The sequence below is a fragment of the Macaca fascicularis genome, chromosome 6, assembly GCF_037993035.2.
Source record: "Macaca fascicularis isolate 582-1 chromosome 6, T2T-MFA8v1.1".
Classification (NCBI taxonomy): Eukaryota; Metazoa; Chordata; class Mammalia; order Primates; family Cercopithecidae; genus Macaca; species Macaca fascicularis.
This window is the reverse complement of record NC_088380.1, coordinates 156,717,640-156,734,809: the sequence shown is the minus strand read 5'-3', so window position 1 is coordinate 156,734,809 and position 17,170 is coordinate 156,717,640. Positions and strand designations below refer to the sequence as shown.

The 17,170-nt window shown below is 47.9% G+C and overlaps 1 protein-coding gene across 15 annotated transcripts in view; it reads right to left on the bottom strand.

Moving 5' to 3' along the window:
- Window positions 1-555: 555 nt before the first annotated feature.
- Window positions 556-17,170, bottom strand: part of PPARGC1B (PPARG coactivator 1 beta) — a 124,442-nt gene continuing 107,827 nt past the window's right edge. For 7 of the 15 annotated variants that reach the window (XM_015452121.4, XM_073994570.1, XM_073994567.1 and 4 more), the window contains 4 exons: window positions 15,360-15,435; window positions 13,131-13,252; window positions 9,646-9,800; window positions 3,698-8,173 (listed from right to left, as the gene is read on the bottom strand). In XM_015452121.4, the coding sequence (XP_015307607.3) occupies window positions 8,073-8,173; window positions 9,646-9,800; window positions 13,131-13,252; window positions 15,360-15,435 (454 nt within the window). In that variant the 3' untranslated portion in view covers window positions 3,698-8,072. Of the gene's footprint in view, window positions 8,174-9,645; window positions 9,801-13,130; window positions 13,253-15,359; window positions 15,436-17,170 lie in introns of all 15 variants that reach the window. The other 8 variants (XR_012414244.1, XR_012414246.1, XR_012414249.1 and 5 more) reach the window with 2 other exon arrangements.

Sequence of the window (17,170 nt, the reverse complement as noted above, 5' to 3'; positions counted from 1 at the left end):
GGCCTGCTCTCTATGAGATCCTCTGACCAGAAACCATTTTGTAATTACAAACTGATGAGTGTTTTGCCTGGAACCATAATGCCAAAATATCTCCTACAGTGCATTTATTCAATGTGCTTATGTGAAAAAGTTGATATACCAAAACAAGGAAGTCTTTGTTCAGAAAGTGGTATAGCTTTATAAAAGTCAGGGCAAAAAGTCATTCATGGAACAGCTGTTATGTGAGATGAGTCTGAATGGTTATTTTATTTATTTATTATATTTTATTTACTTTACTTTTTCAGAGATGGGGGTCTCACTATGTTGCCTGGGCTGGCCTTGAACTCCTGGGCTCAAGTGATCCCCTACCTCAGCCCCTGTGCCCAGCACGAATGGATATTATGAATCGTGAAAAATGCCGTGAAGGAAAAGTGTGGTGAAGTGGGGGACAGACATCATCCGGGGTCTTATCTGAGAAGGTGACGCTGAAAACTGAAATCTCTTCCCCATTTAGTGGTCAGAGTGTCCCTCAATGAGCTCCCAGGACCAATAAGGAAAGACACACATGGGCAAAGCTGTGGGTGGTATTTTGTTTTTAATCTCCATAGTGTATTTGTTAAGTTTATTTATAAGCAGATCACTTCACTATTTACAGTACATGAGCATAGAGATTCTACAGTTTCTGTGATGTAAACAATAACCCCACAGTGGGAGTTTGAGAAAAGAAGCCAGTTCTGAAGTATTTACAGACATTAAAATAGAACTTTATACTCACAGAATAATAATACATAGAGCAATTTGGTTAAATTATCTAGGAAACTATAGAATCTGACAATGTACAAATACAGGAAAACATTTTCTCATTTAGAAGGTAAGACAGAGAAATCACACCAGAAAGAAAGTAGGGACGATGACAACCACAGTAATTAAAAGCCAAGAAGGTTTCCTCCTTGCCTCTCACAGACAAAGGATTTCTATAAATAAGGACACAACCCAACAAAATGGAAAAAATATATAAAAATCCTCTACCAATTAAAAAAAATAGCAAAACTAAAAACTTGATTCTCAATCATTAGCAGTGTCCTTTAAAAAATTAAAATTTAGCTTTCTATTATAAATAACAAAGCAGATGTGTCCCTCTGTGTAGGTGAAATTCTTGCACCTTTCTCAATAAATGCATCAATGTAATTCCACACACACACACACACACACACACACACAAACACACACAGGCACAGACGTGTGTATGTGTGCAGATACACACACATACCCACCACAAACACAGCCTCACACTCACGCACTCAGGCTGTAGTTACCTTGTTAAGCTTCCTAATAAATAATGCCCCCTACAGTAGTACCCCTGGGGATGACAAAACCTCACAGGTTTAGCCATTCCTTGGTTTGACCCTGTCGCAGAGTCAGGGAAAGCCCTGGCTCCTATTGCTTAGAATTCTCTAGGCTGCGTGGTCACACCAAGAGAAAAGAATTTGAGTCCAAGATTTGGAAATGCTGGAAAGGACCATAGGGACCACCTTACCCAGTTGATTAAGGCTGGCTAAAGACACCTTCTTTAGAAACCTGGGGTTGGGGAGAGGGCTCATGTTGGTTTCAACATTAGCAGCTGCCTCTGGAAGAGGCAGATGCTCCAAGCCAATGCTAACAACATGGCACAAGGAGGTGAGGGGGTGGGTGTGAATTCCAGAGCAGACTGCACTAAGCTGGACTTCTGGATGGTCATCTTCCCCAGAAACCATTTGGAAATCCAAGCAGTCTACTCCCCTGCTGCATATACCACCTTGTCCAAGCTCCCCTCGAGATTTCCAACCTGTTTCCGTCAGAATCAGAACATCCCTCAAGAAACAAAGTTGGGAATAGTTTATGACTTTTTATTCCTAACACAAAAAACATTTGACAAGATTTTAAAAATACAAAATACAAAAACAAAAAATTGAACAAAAAAACCTATTTGGCTATTCGGTGGACCATATCAAAGGTCATGGCCAGGCCCCCCAAAGAATCCTTACACCCAACTTCTTATCTTGCCTTGAGGGCATAATTCAGACCACCCAGCAAAGGTTTACTTAACAAGGTCGGCAGCTGGGCTGCCAGTATTGCAGTTACAGTAAACCCCTCCCGGGCACCTGGACCTCTCCTGGTCCACTCCTGTCTCTTCTGCCCACAGGACAGCTAGTGCATTTCTCAGTTCTGCGTGACAGTCTGCTAAGTGGCTGCTTCTGCTTCTGGAGTCTTCTGACCCTAGTGTTGCACTGATCTCTGAACACAAAGGTGGTTCGTTCATGCCATTATATTTCATTCCCAAAGTTCACGATGGACAGCAGGGTGGCTGAAAGGATTTGCCTTCTATCTGGGTAGCTGGTGGAGACAACCTTTGGCCACTAGATGGCGACCACATGTAGATAAGGCAAAGTGCTGAGGTGGAAACTGACCAATCCCCTTCACAAGGAACCAATGAGCAAGGGTGGTCAAGTGAAAAAGGAAGCTTTTATAAGCCGCCTTGGAGACTCCTTTGACCAAAAAAACAGCACAGGGGGGTTCCAGCTATATAAACCCCTCTTTGAGGAGTTGTTGCACAGCCCAGGGACCGACCACCTATAAAACCTATTTTCCAAGCCCCAAATTCGGGCAGTTGGATTTTTGTCCTCCTTTCGGATGTGCAAAGCATACTGATGAAATGCAGTATCTGAAAAGCTGTCCCCACGAATCACGAAGCCTCAGTCACTGCTGCTATACCATTACAGAAACAAAAAACAAAAGCTGTCCTAAACATATGCAGCGTGATCAATGCCTCCTGTTGCCCCATATGTTTTACAATCATTTGAAAGAAATGTGTGAAAAGTGCCTAAGCTGTTTTTCTTTAAAAAAAAAAACAAAAAAAAAAACAAAAAAAACAAGTGTATTGCTAGTATTGTCTGCGAACAAGACAGAAACAGCCGAGTGGTCACAACATTCGGATTAACAGCTGTCCAGTGGGGACAAAGACAAGGTTAATATGAGATTTGACATCATTACCTAGCCAAGTTGGGGGTTTAATTCCTTACTGTCCCCACTAGAAATTATGGCTTAGATCTGTCCTGGGGAGCTGGTCTCCTTGGATAAGGCAACTCAGCCAGGACACAGTGGGACTGAACCTACCGCTGGTTGGTTCTTGTAGAGAACCTCACCCTGAACAGGAGCTGGGTCAAGTCAGAGAATGGAATCAGTTTCAAGGAGGAGTGATGGATTCCCAATGCTCCTGGCTGGGGATCTGAGCCTCTCAGAGGTGAAAGGGACTTTAATGCTCATATTCAACATTCTCGTTTGGTAGATGAGGACACAGGGGCCCAAGGTCACACAGCAAGTAAGAAACACTGGGGTTTCTGATTCTGAGATGGCTTATAGTTAAGTAACTTACTCTAAAACCCATTTCACTCAGCTGCACTGTTTTCATCTTTCTGTAAAGGTAGGTACCAAGATCTAAATCCATGGCTCCCTGTTTCGAGGGCTTCCAACAAAAGGCCAGCAAAGGGTTGGCCCCAGCACTGGCTCTCCTGCTGCTGGCAGCTCCTGCTGCTGACAGCACTGGCTCTCCTGCTGCTCTCTCCTACCTGACAGCAGCCCCATTCCTGAATTCCCTGTCCCAGTCTCTAGAAGAGCACCTCATACAGCCAAAGGAGACTCATATTTTCCAGGTAGAAACACGGAGCCAGGCCGAAGTGTTGGGGTTTTCTCAAAGTGCTTTTATTTGGTTAATGCAAAGTCAGCATTTGCCTACTTCCTGGGCATCCTGTAGCCGGCTCCCAGGGCTTCACCCATCCCATGGTGGTTCTGGGCCAAGGACACATCCATGCATGTGGGTTTCCAATTCTGAAGCTCTTCCTTCATTTACCCTGTACCTCCAAACTTGACAAGCAGACCTGGAGCCCATCTGTATGTAAAAACACCTCAGGGACTGGGGGACTAGCTTTGACATATTGCACATGCACTAGTTTTCTTCTGCCCCACCGGTAAGCGATGACAGGGTCCCTCTTCTTTGGCCAGTGAAGCCATTACATTCACTTTCTTTACTATTGTACATCCAATTTCTTTCCTTAATCATATCTGATGCTGGGATATGGGTAACCCCAAACTGAAGGCAGCTGCTAAATCTCAAATGCTAAAAAAATACTGCAGTTTTGACATCAGTGAGTCAGATCAATACATCCTGTGGGGCTGGTGCTTCACAGTTGGGATGAGCCATCTCTCAAGCTGCAGGCTCAACTGGGATTAACTGAACTCTATACCTAGGATGGGCCATGGACTGAGCTGTCCATGCAGAAGGCCCAGGCTGTCCATGCCTTCCCTGCCCTTCTACTCACCACCGCACAGCAGCCCCAGTGGGCCTACTGCACATGTCTAGGAGAAATCACTCTCAAAAACCAACAGGAACAGGCTTTAGGCAACAAAAGACGTCTCACGGCATCTCTTCCCATGTCAGAACTTGAGTACTGGGTCTTTGCAGCTCAGAGCATTCCTCCCTTCCTTCTCCTGCCCGCAAAGCCCTGCCTCTCTCCTGAGTATATATGACACTCCATGCTGCAAGATTTCAAGGCAGATGCAGATACCTTATGGGTGCTTTTTGAGTCAAAGCAGCTTTTTGGTTGAGGGGGCAAGTTGTGACGGAGCAGGGGGTGAGGGCCTTAGCTGCACTCCATCCACTCATATTCTTTACCTCTTTGATGCATTTTCCTTCGGTAACCAGAGCCCCCGAGAATGGGGATTCTGATTCAGCCTTGTACAGACTGAGGAAGGAGATGGAAGAATTCCACTTAGTGGTTGGATCAGACATTTTTGGAAAACACCAGCACGGCACAGAAACAGACAGTACGATCTGCCCTGTGCGGGCGGCTATCGACACAGTCTACAGCAAGCTTTATGGCGATTACATGTAAACATCATCAAGAGCAAACACTAGGACAGAGCTACAACGAGATGGTTGCCAATGGCAGCTGCTCCCTCTGGGTTACTCCTCAGTTTGGTGGGAAAGAGACCAAGGTTCACTCGTTTTTCTGAATAGACCTTGGAGTTGCCCTAAATAATACACAGCACCGAATGAGTCCTTCGGGATAGAGGTTGTCTGCAGGGTTGGTAAATTTTAGAATTTGTAGCGTTTTATGTACAGGATGGCAAGTAGAGACTACTTGATGCCCTTGGCAGTTGGCGTTCCCTAGCCCTGACTTTACGCATGTCATGTCCCAATGCCACGCTCAGGTCTCTGCTCAAGCGCCAACGTCTAAGCTAACTTCAAGTGTCCTAGATTAACCTGACATGAAAGGACAGCTTCAGCTGACCCCAAAGCAGGGAGGGACACGCTCGTCCTTTGCTAAAACTCTCCATTTCTTTACTCTAAAGTATCACCAGCCCAAGGCCCACCCTTTGACCAAATGCAATCAAGGAAGAAGCAAATAGGAGGGGCTTAGAGATCATCCACAGCCCAACCCCTTTCAGCACACTGGGGTGCCAGGGAGTAGAAGGGACTTATCAAAGTTACAAAGGAAATTCTCGGTAGAATCTGCACTTCCCCAACTCTCCAGATTTGGAATCTAGTGTTCTTTCCTATCTCAGTTCTCTCCTTGATGCAAATCAGGACTTACTTAGTGGAGGCAGCAGAAAGATCTAAATTCTATCCCATTCCATAATCATTTATTGTGTGTCTACTATGTGCTAGGCAGTGAATAGCTAAAAAGGAAATCAGAATGATCAGGTCTGTGCTGTGGGAAGTCCCTTTTTTGGTCCATCTTCCTAAGCCCTGCCTTCCCCAAATATGTTCCTGTCTGTTATTCGTCTACTGCCCCCTGCACCTTCCGCAAGGGGATGTGTGTGTCAAAATAGTATTGGGAGTTTTGTGCCGCGGAATAGCATTAGGGGAGTTTTCTCTCATGGAACGGAACATCACAGACAGGGTAGAAACCCTACAGACAGGCATGAAACCCAGCCAGCATATGGTTCTGTGTGATCGTTGAAAACCTTCCAAAGATTAGCCCAAGATGTCAAATAGACTGAACCCTAATCAATTAGTAATGACTTACCAGAGCACTGATTTCAGGATTCTTACAGCGCATCCAGGCTCAAGGAACCTGAGTGGTGCAATTGATTAGTTATGTCTGTATCAGTCAAGGAGGTGGGAGTAGAGGCACATGAGCTATGTATTTGCCATCTTGGGCTAGACACTGCCTCAGCAGAAGCTAATAATGTTGAAACGTGTCTAATCAGTTCATTTCACAGGAAAGGAAATTGGAGTCCAGAGGGGTCAACTGCTGCGACACGCAACAGTTCAAATTCCCTATCCCTACTAAAGCCTGTCTCTTCCAGCCTTATCCATGGGCTGGGAGTATGCTCACCACCCAGTGGAAGATCATGGGCTCATTTTACCTACTGAGGTATTTGATAATCTTTAAAAAAGTAAATTCTCAACAGACTAGGCTTTGCATAAGCAACAAATTACATTAGCCTGTTTAGTTTAATGAGCCACTTTCAAACTTTTAAAGCAGCAGGACTTTAAAAAAAAATTATAAAGATTTCCCAAGGAACCCTGATGTATGAAAGAAATCAGAAACAATATACTCACACCCTGCCTGGCCATGCTCCCTGCATGAATGGCCCCCAAGGTACCCACAGAACATTAAGCTGGAAATGGCTTTGACATCACTTAAGAACACAAAGTTTAAAGCAAAGCCCAATTGGAGTGTTTTCTCAGTTGGAGGGAAGCTAGGAGATTGTCCTATCTATTTCCAACCTTCACTCCCTCCTCCTGGCTCCCCTGCCCCAGCCACCAAAACAACTTTACAGACAAGGACAAGGTAAAGACGAAGGGCTACCTGAGGGAGTAGGATGGGCTGGTGGCTGGCCCAAAAAAGATGACTGCTCCCAGACCACCTGTCTGTACCGCTGCCAGGGGTGTCACCAAAGTTCTGACACTGTGTCCACAGACGCAGGCAAACCGCAGGACCACTCAGGATCAAAGCTGATGGTGCACCCAAGACACATGCCGGGGCTTGAATTCACCTGATGCTGGTGAATCAACAGTTAACGTAACCCCTAAAATGAGCCCTTAGGCTTCCAGCCTGGTGCCCAATTTAGCCAAACTCACCTCTACCAGTCCCTGAAACTGTGTCTTTACCCCAGCTACTACGGACGCATGGGACCAAGAATCAGAAAGTCTGGTCTGGGTCACCGCTCTGCCTCCTCACTGGCAACCAGAACTCCCACAGTCATTTCGCCTCTTGGGGAGCTGCCAGCCTCCCCTGGAAAACAGGAATGATGCAGCTCACCCTGCCTTCCTTACAAGATACTCAAGGGTCTGAGTACAAATGGATGGACACACACTTGAAGCGTGAGCTGGGCACAAGATGGGGGCTCTTATAATTTGAGCCAAACTTGCTCAGTAAGAGACAAGGCAGGGCTTGGCAGATACGGCCTGGAAACGGCAGGCCGCACTTTCCTGCAGACCAGCCTAGCGGCCACCCAGCACCTCCAGGGCAATCTGGCAAGGGGAGCAGAGCAGCTCAGTGGCAAACACCTCATGACAGTGCATAGTTAAAAAATCAAGGAAGCAATACAATAATCCCAGGCACAGTACATCTGAGCCATAAATACATTATTTTAAGGATATACTTTTTTTTTTCAATTAAAAATGAAGTTTATAATCCTGATTCTATTCACAAGTAACAATTTCATCATCACACACTACAGACAAGAAATGTTATGGTGAACACAGCTGCAAGTCTACGAGAGGAAGTCAGTCGGGAAGGAAGGGGCGATGGGTGACTGACCCGCATTTCGAGGTGCACCCAGGACAACCCGTTGGAAGCGAGGACACTAATGTGGCAGTGGAACGTCAACACCATGGAAACTCACGGACAGAAGCAGCTTTGTTCAATGTAAACATTGATTTTTTTTTTTTTTTTTTAAAGGACAGCAGTTTCAAGTCTCTCTCACGGGTGTTCTCTCACGCTCGCTCGCTCTCTCCTCATATACTTGATTTCTTTGAAAACGTAAACATATTGGAAGGGCCTTGTCTGAGGTATTGAGGTATTCCTCGAGGGTTAAGGCTGTTATCAATGCAGGCTCTGCTGGGCCTCTTTCAGTAAGCTGTCAAAATCCATGGCTTCGTACTTGCTTTTCCCTGACGGAGGAAGGGCCTCTTCTGAATTGGAATCTGGGCATGGGGGTGAGGAGGCAGGGAAGAGGGGAAGGCAGTGAGCAACTTACAAAGACTGGATGGTTGAAAAATCTGCCACTTTGAGTGGGCACCGTGGAGTGGCTGCAGCCCAAGGCCTTGGCTGTCCTATCTAGAGACCTGGAGGTCCAAACTAGAGCACTCCGGAGCCTTTCTAGCTCCAACACCCTACAACTCTACTTCCCCCAACAGCTTCTCGTCCATTAGTAACCTGCTACAGTGCCACATAAGGGAGAGCTGACAACACTATAATACTTTTTTTTTTTTTTTGGAGACGCGGTCTTGCTCTGTTGCTGAGGCTGGAGTGCAGGGGTGTGATCTCAGCTCACTGCAACCTCTGCCTCTCAGGTTCAAGCAATTCTCCTGCCTCGGCCTCCCAAGTCACTGGGACTACAGACGGCGCGTCACCACACCCAGCTACTTTTTGTATTTTTAGTAGAGACGGGGTTTCACCATGTTGGCCATGATGGTCTCCATCTCTTGACCTCATGATCTGCCTGCCTCAGCCTCCCAAAGTGCTGGGATTACAGGCGTGAGCCACCACGCCCGGCCAACACTAGAATTTTTTAATAGATTGGGAAAGTAATTCCCATAAATGGATATGTAGCCAATTGCAGTGCCGCCTGGCCCGGCACCCAGCCAGGCCACTGACACTCAGTCCTGTACCATCAAGGCTGCATTGGGTTCTCTCCAATAAGTGTTTTTTTTTTTTTTTTTTTTTTCTTTCCTTTTGAGATAGGGTCTTGCTCTGTCACCCAGGCTGGAATGCAGTAGTGCCATCATGGCTCACTACAGCCTCGACCTCTTGGGTTCAGGTGATCCTCCCACCTCTGCCTCCTGAGTAGCTGGGACTATAGGCACAAGTCACCATGCCTGGCTAATTTTTGTATTTTTTGTAGAGACGGGATTTCACTATATTGCCCAAGCTGGTCTCGAACTCCTGGGCTCAAGTGATCCTTTTGCCTCAGCCTCCCAAGGTGCTGGGATTACAGGCATGAGCCACTGAGCCTGGCCAAGTAATTCTTTCATACATTGTACTTCCTTGTCCTTCTTCATCATCTTGTCCCCAGGTGGCTGCTGCCTTGTCTGGGGTCACCACGGAATGCCCCTGAAGGGGACAGGGTAGCAGCTGGCCCTGTGAAGTCAAGGAGACCGCAGCCACGGTTCTGCCAGCTGGCTGTGCACACGACTGAATCTTCTTAGAGGCCATGGGAGGTTGGATTCTCTTTGGTAGCAGTCACAGGACAAGACAAGGTGGACCAGAGGCCAGAAGAAAAACAAGATGGTAGCCTTCAGGCAAAGGGGCTGCAGTGTTACACCAAGCAGCACACTGGGGTGTGGGGATGGAAGCTATGTCCACAGGGGGCTTTAGCTCTGGCTTTTGTTCAAGAAAGGCACTTCCTCTCAAGCTTTGAGTCTTACTAGACTATGGCTGGGTCTCGGGGGCTTACCGTAGTCAGTGTATCTGGGCCAGCAGAAGTGCCGGAGCCCACCGTAGCTCAGGTGGAAGGAGGGCTCGTTGCGCTTCCTCAGGGCAGCGCCGTTCCTCAGAGAGAGGGCCGCGTGCTCAGAACACCGGTAGGTAATGAAGCCATACTTCTTGCCTCTGTGGGGAGAGGAGAAGGAGAGTATGTTATTCGGCTGGCTGGGTGGACACTGTGAGACCAGTCATTACTAGATGAGGAACAGACTGCCACAGTGATTCGATACTCGCATCATGGCCCCCCTAGATAGAGACGACGTGACCACCAGGCTGACTTCTGCAATGTGGTAATAATGAAAGTAGCTAATACACTGAATGTCTGCCAGATGTTGGCCACCACACCTTGCCTTGGACGCTCCTCAGATGAGCCTGTGAGGTGGGTACTGTTGTTATCTCCACCTTGCAGATGAGGAAACAGCTTCTGTGGAGTTCAGTAATGTACCCAAAAGCAAGTGGCAGAGCAGGGATTCAAACCCAGGCCTCTGACATTAAAGCTGATGCTCGTAACAGCCCTGTATGTTTCTCCTGTTATTCCCATCTCCCTATACTACTGCACCTCTTTCTGCCTCCTTCAAATCCAGCCTCAGTCACCAATTCCTTGGCTGCCATCTTGGCCTTCACCTCCCCTTCTGCACACATCTTGCCCTTCATGGTAGACATCTATGATGCCTGCCTGTTCAGCTTCCACTCCCCTTCCTCAGACAACAGCATGTGTGGTCAACCAGGCTCAGGGTGCCAGGGCAAACCACATGACAATGGCCCTTCCTGGATACCATGGTTTGTTCAAGGATAAGCCTGTTTACTCAAGGCTGCACCCCAAAGAACCCATCTCAGGTCTTTGCTGGAGTCATGTAGTGACTCCTACCTCCCCAGGGGTCTCTAAGTTGCTGGGGGGTAGCTTAAAGCTACAGGCAGCCACTTTGCAACCAGGAGAAAAGTCTGCCTGAGAAGGACCAAAAGTCAGTTCTATTCCAACTTTTCACTTCCATGAACAACAGAGAGTCCCGACTGACATATCATCTGCTACGTAAACTCTTCAAGGCAGAGGCAAAGTGGCATTCACCAACTATTAGCACAGGCTTACAAATAGTGGGTGCCTAATAAACATTTACGTGAATCATGTTTCCTGACACCTCTCTGAACCAGCGCCAAGTTTGAACCCTTCTGCCTCTTTCTCTATTTATTTTTTGAGACAGTCTCACTCTGTCGCCCAGGCTGGAATGCAGTGGTCGCAATCCCAGCTCACTGTAACCTCTGCCTCCCGGGTTCAAGCGATTCTCATGCCTCAGCCGCCCGAGTAGCTGAGATTACAGGCATGTACCACCAAGCCCGGGTAATTGTTTTGTAGTTTTAGTAGAGACAGGGTTTCACCATGTTGGCCAGGTTGGTCTCAAACTCCTGTCCTCAAGTAATCTGTCTGCCTCGGCCTCCCAAAGTGTTGGGATTACAGGCATGAGCCACCATGCCCGGACCCTTTTTCCTCTTTAAATGTCTAATATTGGTAGTACGTCCAAGACTCTTTTTTAAAGATTCTGTGTGTTTTTAAAATCTTAACAGATTGATCTTTCTCTTTAGAGATTAATGTGCCTGCTTTATTTTTGCATGTTGTCTTCATTTGATAGCCTGAAAACTGCACAGAACTTAAAATGGTTCTATTTGTATAATGGTTCTTTTAAAAAAAATTTGGTAAAAACACTTAACAGGACATTTACCATCTTTGCCATTTTTAAGCATACAGTTTGGCAGTATTAAGTATACTCATACTGCTGTGTAACGAAGCTCCAGAAATTTTCCACCTTGCCAAACTGAAACTCTATGCCCATTAAACAACACCTCCCTTATTCTCCCTCTCTGCAGCCCCTGGCAACCACCACTCTTTCTGTTTCGATGAATTTGACTACTTTAGACATAGCATATAAGTGAAATCATATAGTATTTGTCTTTCTGTGCCTGGCTTATTTCACTCAGCACAATGCGGTCAGGTTCATCCATGTGGCGGCATGAGTCAGAATTTCCTTCCTTTTTAAGGCTTCATAATATTCACTGTATGTATAGAAACCATATTTTGTTTATCTGTTCATCTGTTGGTGGACATTTGGATTGTTTACTCCTCTTGGCTATTGTAAATAATGTCGCTATGAGCTTGGGTGAACAAATATCTCTTGGAGATCCTGTTTTCAATTCTTTTGGATATATACCCGTAAGTGGAATTGCTGGATCAGATGGTGGTTCTAGGTTTAATTTTTTGACGAATTGCCATACTGTTTTCCACATCAGCTGCATCATTTAAAATTCCCACCAACACTATGCAAGAGTTCCATTTTGTCCACATCCTTGCCAGTATTTATTTTCTGGTTTTTTCATCGTAGCCATCCTAATGGGCAAGAAGTATATGATAACTCTTACACCAGAAACTATTTTCTTGCTGAAGCTTTCTATTATTATTATTGTATGAGAATGTAAAAACCCTAATAACTTAGTTTGCCTTAGTGTTTGCCAATATAATAGAAGATAATTTAGAAATATTTCAAAACTGAGTTTTGACATCTAAATTGTGTATTCATATAAAACCTGTTCTTTTTGCAGATCCCCTGACAGGTAAAACACTGCTTCTCCAGGTGAGTGACGAAAACCCAGGGCTGCCTAGTAGAACAGAAGGCCTGGGACCTTGTCTTATTTTTTGCTCTATCACCCAGGCTGGAGTGCAGTGGCGCGATCTCGGCCCACTGCAACCTCTGCCTTCTGGGTTCAAGGGATTCTCCTGCCTCCGTCTCCTGAGTAGCTGGGAATACAGGAGTGCACCACCAGATCCAGCTAATTTTTAAATTTTCAGTAGAGACGGGGTTTCACCATTTTGGCCAGGCTGGTCTCGAACTCTTGACCTCAAGTGATCTGCCCGCCTTGGCCTCCCCAAATGCTGGGATTGCAGGTGTGAGCCGCCATACCCAACCAAGGCCTGGGACTTGCTGCTGCAGAGGAAGGGAGGGGTGAGCAGCACAGGGTTGAGGTAGAGTGGGGTCCCAGTGCCAGTCTTCAAGCTGCCAGGGGCTGCTGCCCCGCACTATCTCCAGGCCAAACGCCCTGAAGCAGACACATGGGCTCCGGCTCTGGCTTTGCCACCAACTAGCTGCCCAGTTAACTTGTCTGAACTCCTGCAGAAAGGAGAGCGATTGAAAGACTAGGAGTGCTTATGTCCCTGGCATGCTGGCAAGTTAAGATAGAAGAATGAACGGAGACTGCCTGGCACTTAGTAAAGCATCAGCACGTGTTTGCTGCTGTTACTGACTGCATTACCATTTCTGGTCCTTCTCCTGGGCCTGGCTTTCTACATCTAGGCTATGGATTTCATCAGATTCATTCCACAAGCCTTGGACATCTTCTTGTACCCAGCTCTGGATCAGGACCGGTGCCCCTCTCTGCTCCCTTCATCTGCCATGGCTTGGCTCAACTCACCTCTTACTTCGCGTCAGCACCTCACACTCCACAATCTCACCAAACACTTCAAAACGCCTCTTCAGCTCTCGGGAGCTCATGTCGCTGGAGAGATTTCGAATGTACACCACACGGCCTTCACCCTGCCCAAGAAGGAGGATACAGACTCGGTCATTGCCTGGCTTCCTGGGGCCCCTCTGGGGGTGTGCTCCCGTGGAGTTCTTGTCCTAGTCCATGATGCCTGGCTGAGTGAGCAATACCAGCTGGAGTCAGAGAGAGGTCAATGCCAATCTCTACCCCAGAGGACCTGCCCTTGTTGGGGGAGGTTGTTGGAAGGGAAGGGGCCTCCAAGGAAGCCACTGCTTACATGAAGGAAATGAGCAGAGACTGGGGCTGTGAAAGGGGAGGGATTTATCACCATTTATATGCCTGCATATTCAGTAGCTTTTGGACTTACCTTTCAAGTCTGAGCAGGGGAGGTGCTGGGGTAGGGCAAGCACAGGAGGCAGGTTGATTGTGAGTGTGACAGTGGGCTGGAAGGAAGGGGAATGAGGTGGGGGCATCAGGGCTATTGGTTTTGCCTGGGCAAAGTGGCTGAAGCCACAGTATAGACACTGTCACCAAGGCGTCACTCAGGAGAGTTCTGTGCTATGCCAGTGGGTGCCTAGAACAGCCTAGCAGAGGGAGCAGGTGGGAGAAAGTCCAGACTGGAACTCCCCTTCCCCTCCTCTCAGATCTGTGACTTGATCTGGCTGAAGCCACTGCTATTGGAAAAGTCACTGTGACCTGCTAGAGAAACTTCAGCCTTGTTCCTGGACACCTGTGTTCCCATAGGAAAAACACAGTTTCTTGTCCTGGACAGGCTTGCTCTGGAAACACGTTACAGCCAGTGATTCTCCAGCCATCCCACCCCCGTACTACACGTGCCAAGGAAGAAAACCCAGGCGGCGGGTCCACAAACAGGACTCCGTCGTCAACAGTCAGGGGAACTGTGCATCCCACAACATACGATGTCCAAGCTCAGCTCAACAGAGAAATCCCCTCCTCCCACTCTCCTTGCAGCTTCTTGAATTCATAAAGCTCTTTCCTGCCACCGCTCCAGACACTTGTCCCCCTGAGTCTTTGCTTGGTCGCTCCTTTTCATCAATCAGGGCCCAGCTCCCTGAAGGTGCCCCTCCCTGGCCACCCCGTAAACACATCCTCCTCAACAGTCCTGTTTATTCCAGATGGTTACTAATGGCACATTACTAATTTCACAGTGCTTATCCCAATCTGCAATTACATTGCTTATTCCTTTGTTACGAGTCTGTTATCTCTCCCTTCTGTTCAGTCAGGAGGGGGGCCTCATCTCTCTTGTTCATTGCTGTCCTCCAACGCCCAGAACTGTGATAGGCCTGTAACTGCTGAATGACCAGACACAGACTCCAAGAAGATTCTCCATGCACAGTCCATGGTTTTAAGGACCTGCATGCAGACAGCTGTGCACCTCTAGGGTATGAACACCTCCTGTGTGCCCCTCCTCCCTGAAGTGCCACATCACATGGGAGACCCAGCGGGAGTCTGCCTTGTGTTTTCATCCTATTTTCCTCCTTCCTTTCTAGTGACATGGCCTAGCTGGCCAGCTCCAGCTCCCCACTCCAGGCCCCTGGTGTGTTTTCTCTGTGGGGAGCTTTGCAATAGGGTCACCAGGCAAACGCAGAAGGCCAGGGCCTGTGGACTAACTCTGGGAGGGGATTAGGGAAGTGGGTGGGGAGGAAGGGGCAGGCTCTCTTGGTCCCTTGGCACTGATCAAGTTGGGGGAACCCTTGGGAAGCACAGGCCCTTACGTACAAATGAGGAAAGTGAGGCTTGGGGAAGCTGGGGGACCTGCCCACAGTCACACAGAAGGTGGTGGCAGGGCTGGCTTGTGACCTGGCCAGCCTGGGTCTGCTCCCCACTACCACAGCTTGCCCACTTGGCTCTCTCAAGGCCCCTGACACTGAGCCCTAAATCACCACCAACAGCACACTCACGGTCAGTCTCTTGGCTGAACTTTGCATGGTGCCACCTTTGATGCCCTTTAGTGACCTGCATGCTCTTCAAATGAGAGAAATATCATTGCCTTCTGCTGCCATAGTCCCTTCTTCCCCAGGCAGAGGCCGAAGACTGAGGGGCTCACCAGCCAGCCTCAAAGGCTTTGGTTCATGAAGCCCCCACACACTTCCTGCTCCTTCCCATTCACTCCAGGCTCTGGGCCCCCAGATCACTTACAATGGCCTTTTCCCGCCGCTTCCTGGCGTGCCGGATGCTTGGCGTTCTGTCTGAACACGGCCCTCTGCTCTCACATCTGTCAGTGAACAAGCAAAGCAGAGGCACTCACTCTCAGGAGAGACCATGGGGGTGGGGGCGGATCTGCTCCAGGAGGCAAAGGATGCTTCCTTAGGACTCGTTCACAAGGGCACACGAGCTGCAACTGCCTCCTGCAGAAACCCAGCTTCCCCTTCCGTAACGACAGCCCAGGGCTGTGTGTGGGCCTGAACATCTGGACACATGCCTACTGCCAGCTTCCGGACTGGATCACTGGGAACCACTGTGTTGCTCATTATAACCCTACCCCCTTCTGAGCCTTGCCTCTCTATGCCATTAGGGGTAGAAAAGTCCTTTTGCTTTATTATCTTGTTTGGTCTGATTTTTTTTTTTTTTTAACCCGATGAGGTTTTATGTTTCTCCATTTTCCAGACGAAAAAGCTGAGGCTCAGGTTTGAGATGGGATTTACTTAAAGTCAGAAAGCAGAGAAGTCAGAAGCAGGTCCTTCTGAGTCCAGAACCACTGCTCCCTATGGGTTCATGCCTCAGCTAAGCAGCAGCCCCTGGCCAGCGCAGCTCCATGCTTCCAGGCTAGCTATCAGGCTCATTAGTCCCATAGCCCGAGCAGGCTCCCGGGTGCCACCCACCTGCAGCCTTCCTTGCCTGCCTGCACACTGCCCTCACTCCTCCAGCCTGAGTCACTGAGAAATACAGCACAGAGGACAAGAACACAGGCTTGTGAGTCAGACAGCTTGAGTTTGAATCTTAGCCCCACCGCCTCCCTGTTGGGTGACCTTGGGCCAGTTACAGAAGCCCTCTCAACTTCAGTTCTTCATCTATAAAATAAGGATAACCAATTGTGTCCATCCCTTGGCCATTTGTGAGGATTAAATTTAAAAATGCATGTCAATGCTTAGCCCAGGAACTGCTCCGTAAATATTTGCTCTATTTTTCTATGTAACTTCTTTGAGCCTCAGCTTCCTCATCTATAAAATGGGATAAGCAGCAGATACCTCCAGGTGCACCTGTGAAGCTCAAATAGGATAATGGGAGGGGAAATGACTTGCAACTTTAAAGGGTTACCTAATTATAGTATTATCGTCCCTTTTGCAACAGAATTGGTAGACTTTCCCCACCTGAGGAGCTGAGCATGCCTGGAAGGTATTGTGAAGTTCAAGATTTGTGTTGTTAACCCAGCTTAACGTGCTTTCTGTTGCTGTGTGTTTGGTACAGGTCTAGAGAAGGCTGATCAGTATCTTACCAGGTTTACCAGGTACTGAGCTCAGCCAGGTAGCTGAGCAGGAGCCAGGTTACCCAATTTAAGTTTCTGCGGTGAGCAGACAAAGTCAGCCCTGAACCTGGCCCAAAAGTGAGAAAAGAAAAAGGAAAATCCATGGGGGTTTCTGAGAAGTTCTCGACTCTTCCCAGGCAATTCTATGAATGCAGGCCCAGTCCAAACACCTCTGAGCCGGGCAGGAGAGAAAGGAGGCCAGGGAAGCTCCAGCTTGGGGGATGTATTTCAACATGAAGAGAACCTGGGACACTGCCTAATGTGGAGATGGAGTGCTTTAGCTCACAGCAAAGCAAGGTTGAAGCCAAACCTTTGACATTGGAACACTGTAGGGCAGAAGCTACCCCCTGGGGAAAGAACGGAGCCAGAAAGAGAGGCTCAGCACAGTCGGCAGAAGGCAGCTGTGACTGACTAATCTTGGCTTCTACAGTAAGGGCTCACTGGAGAAATTGCTGCAGACCTCCCTTTGAGGAACAAAAAATTT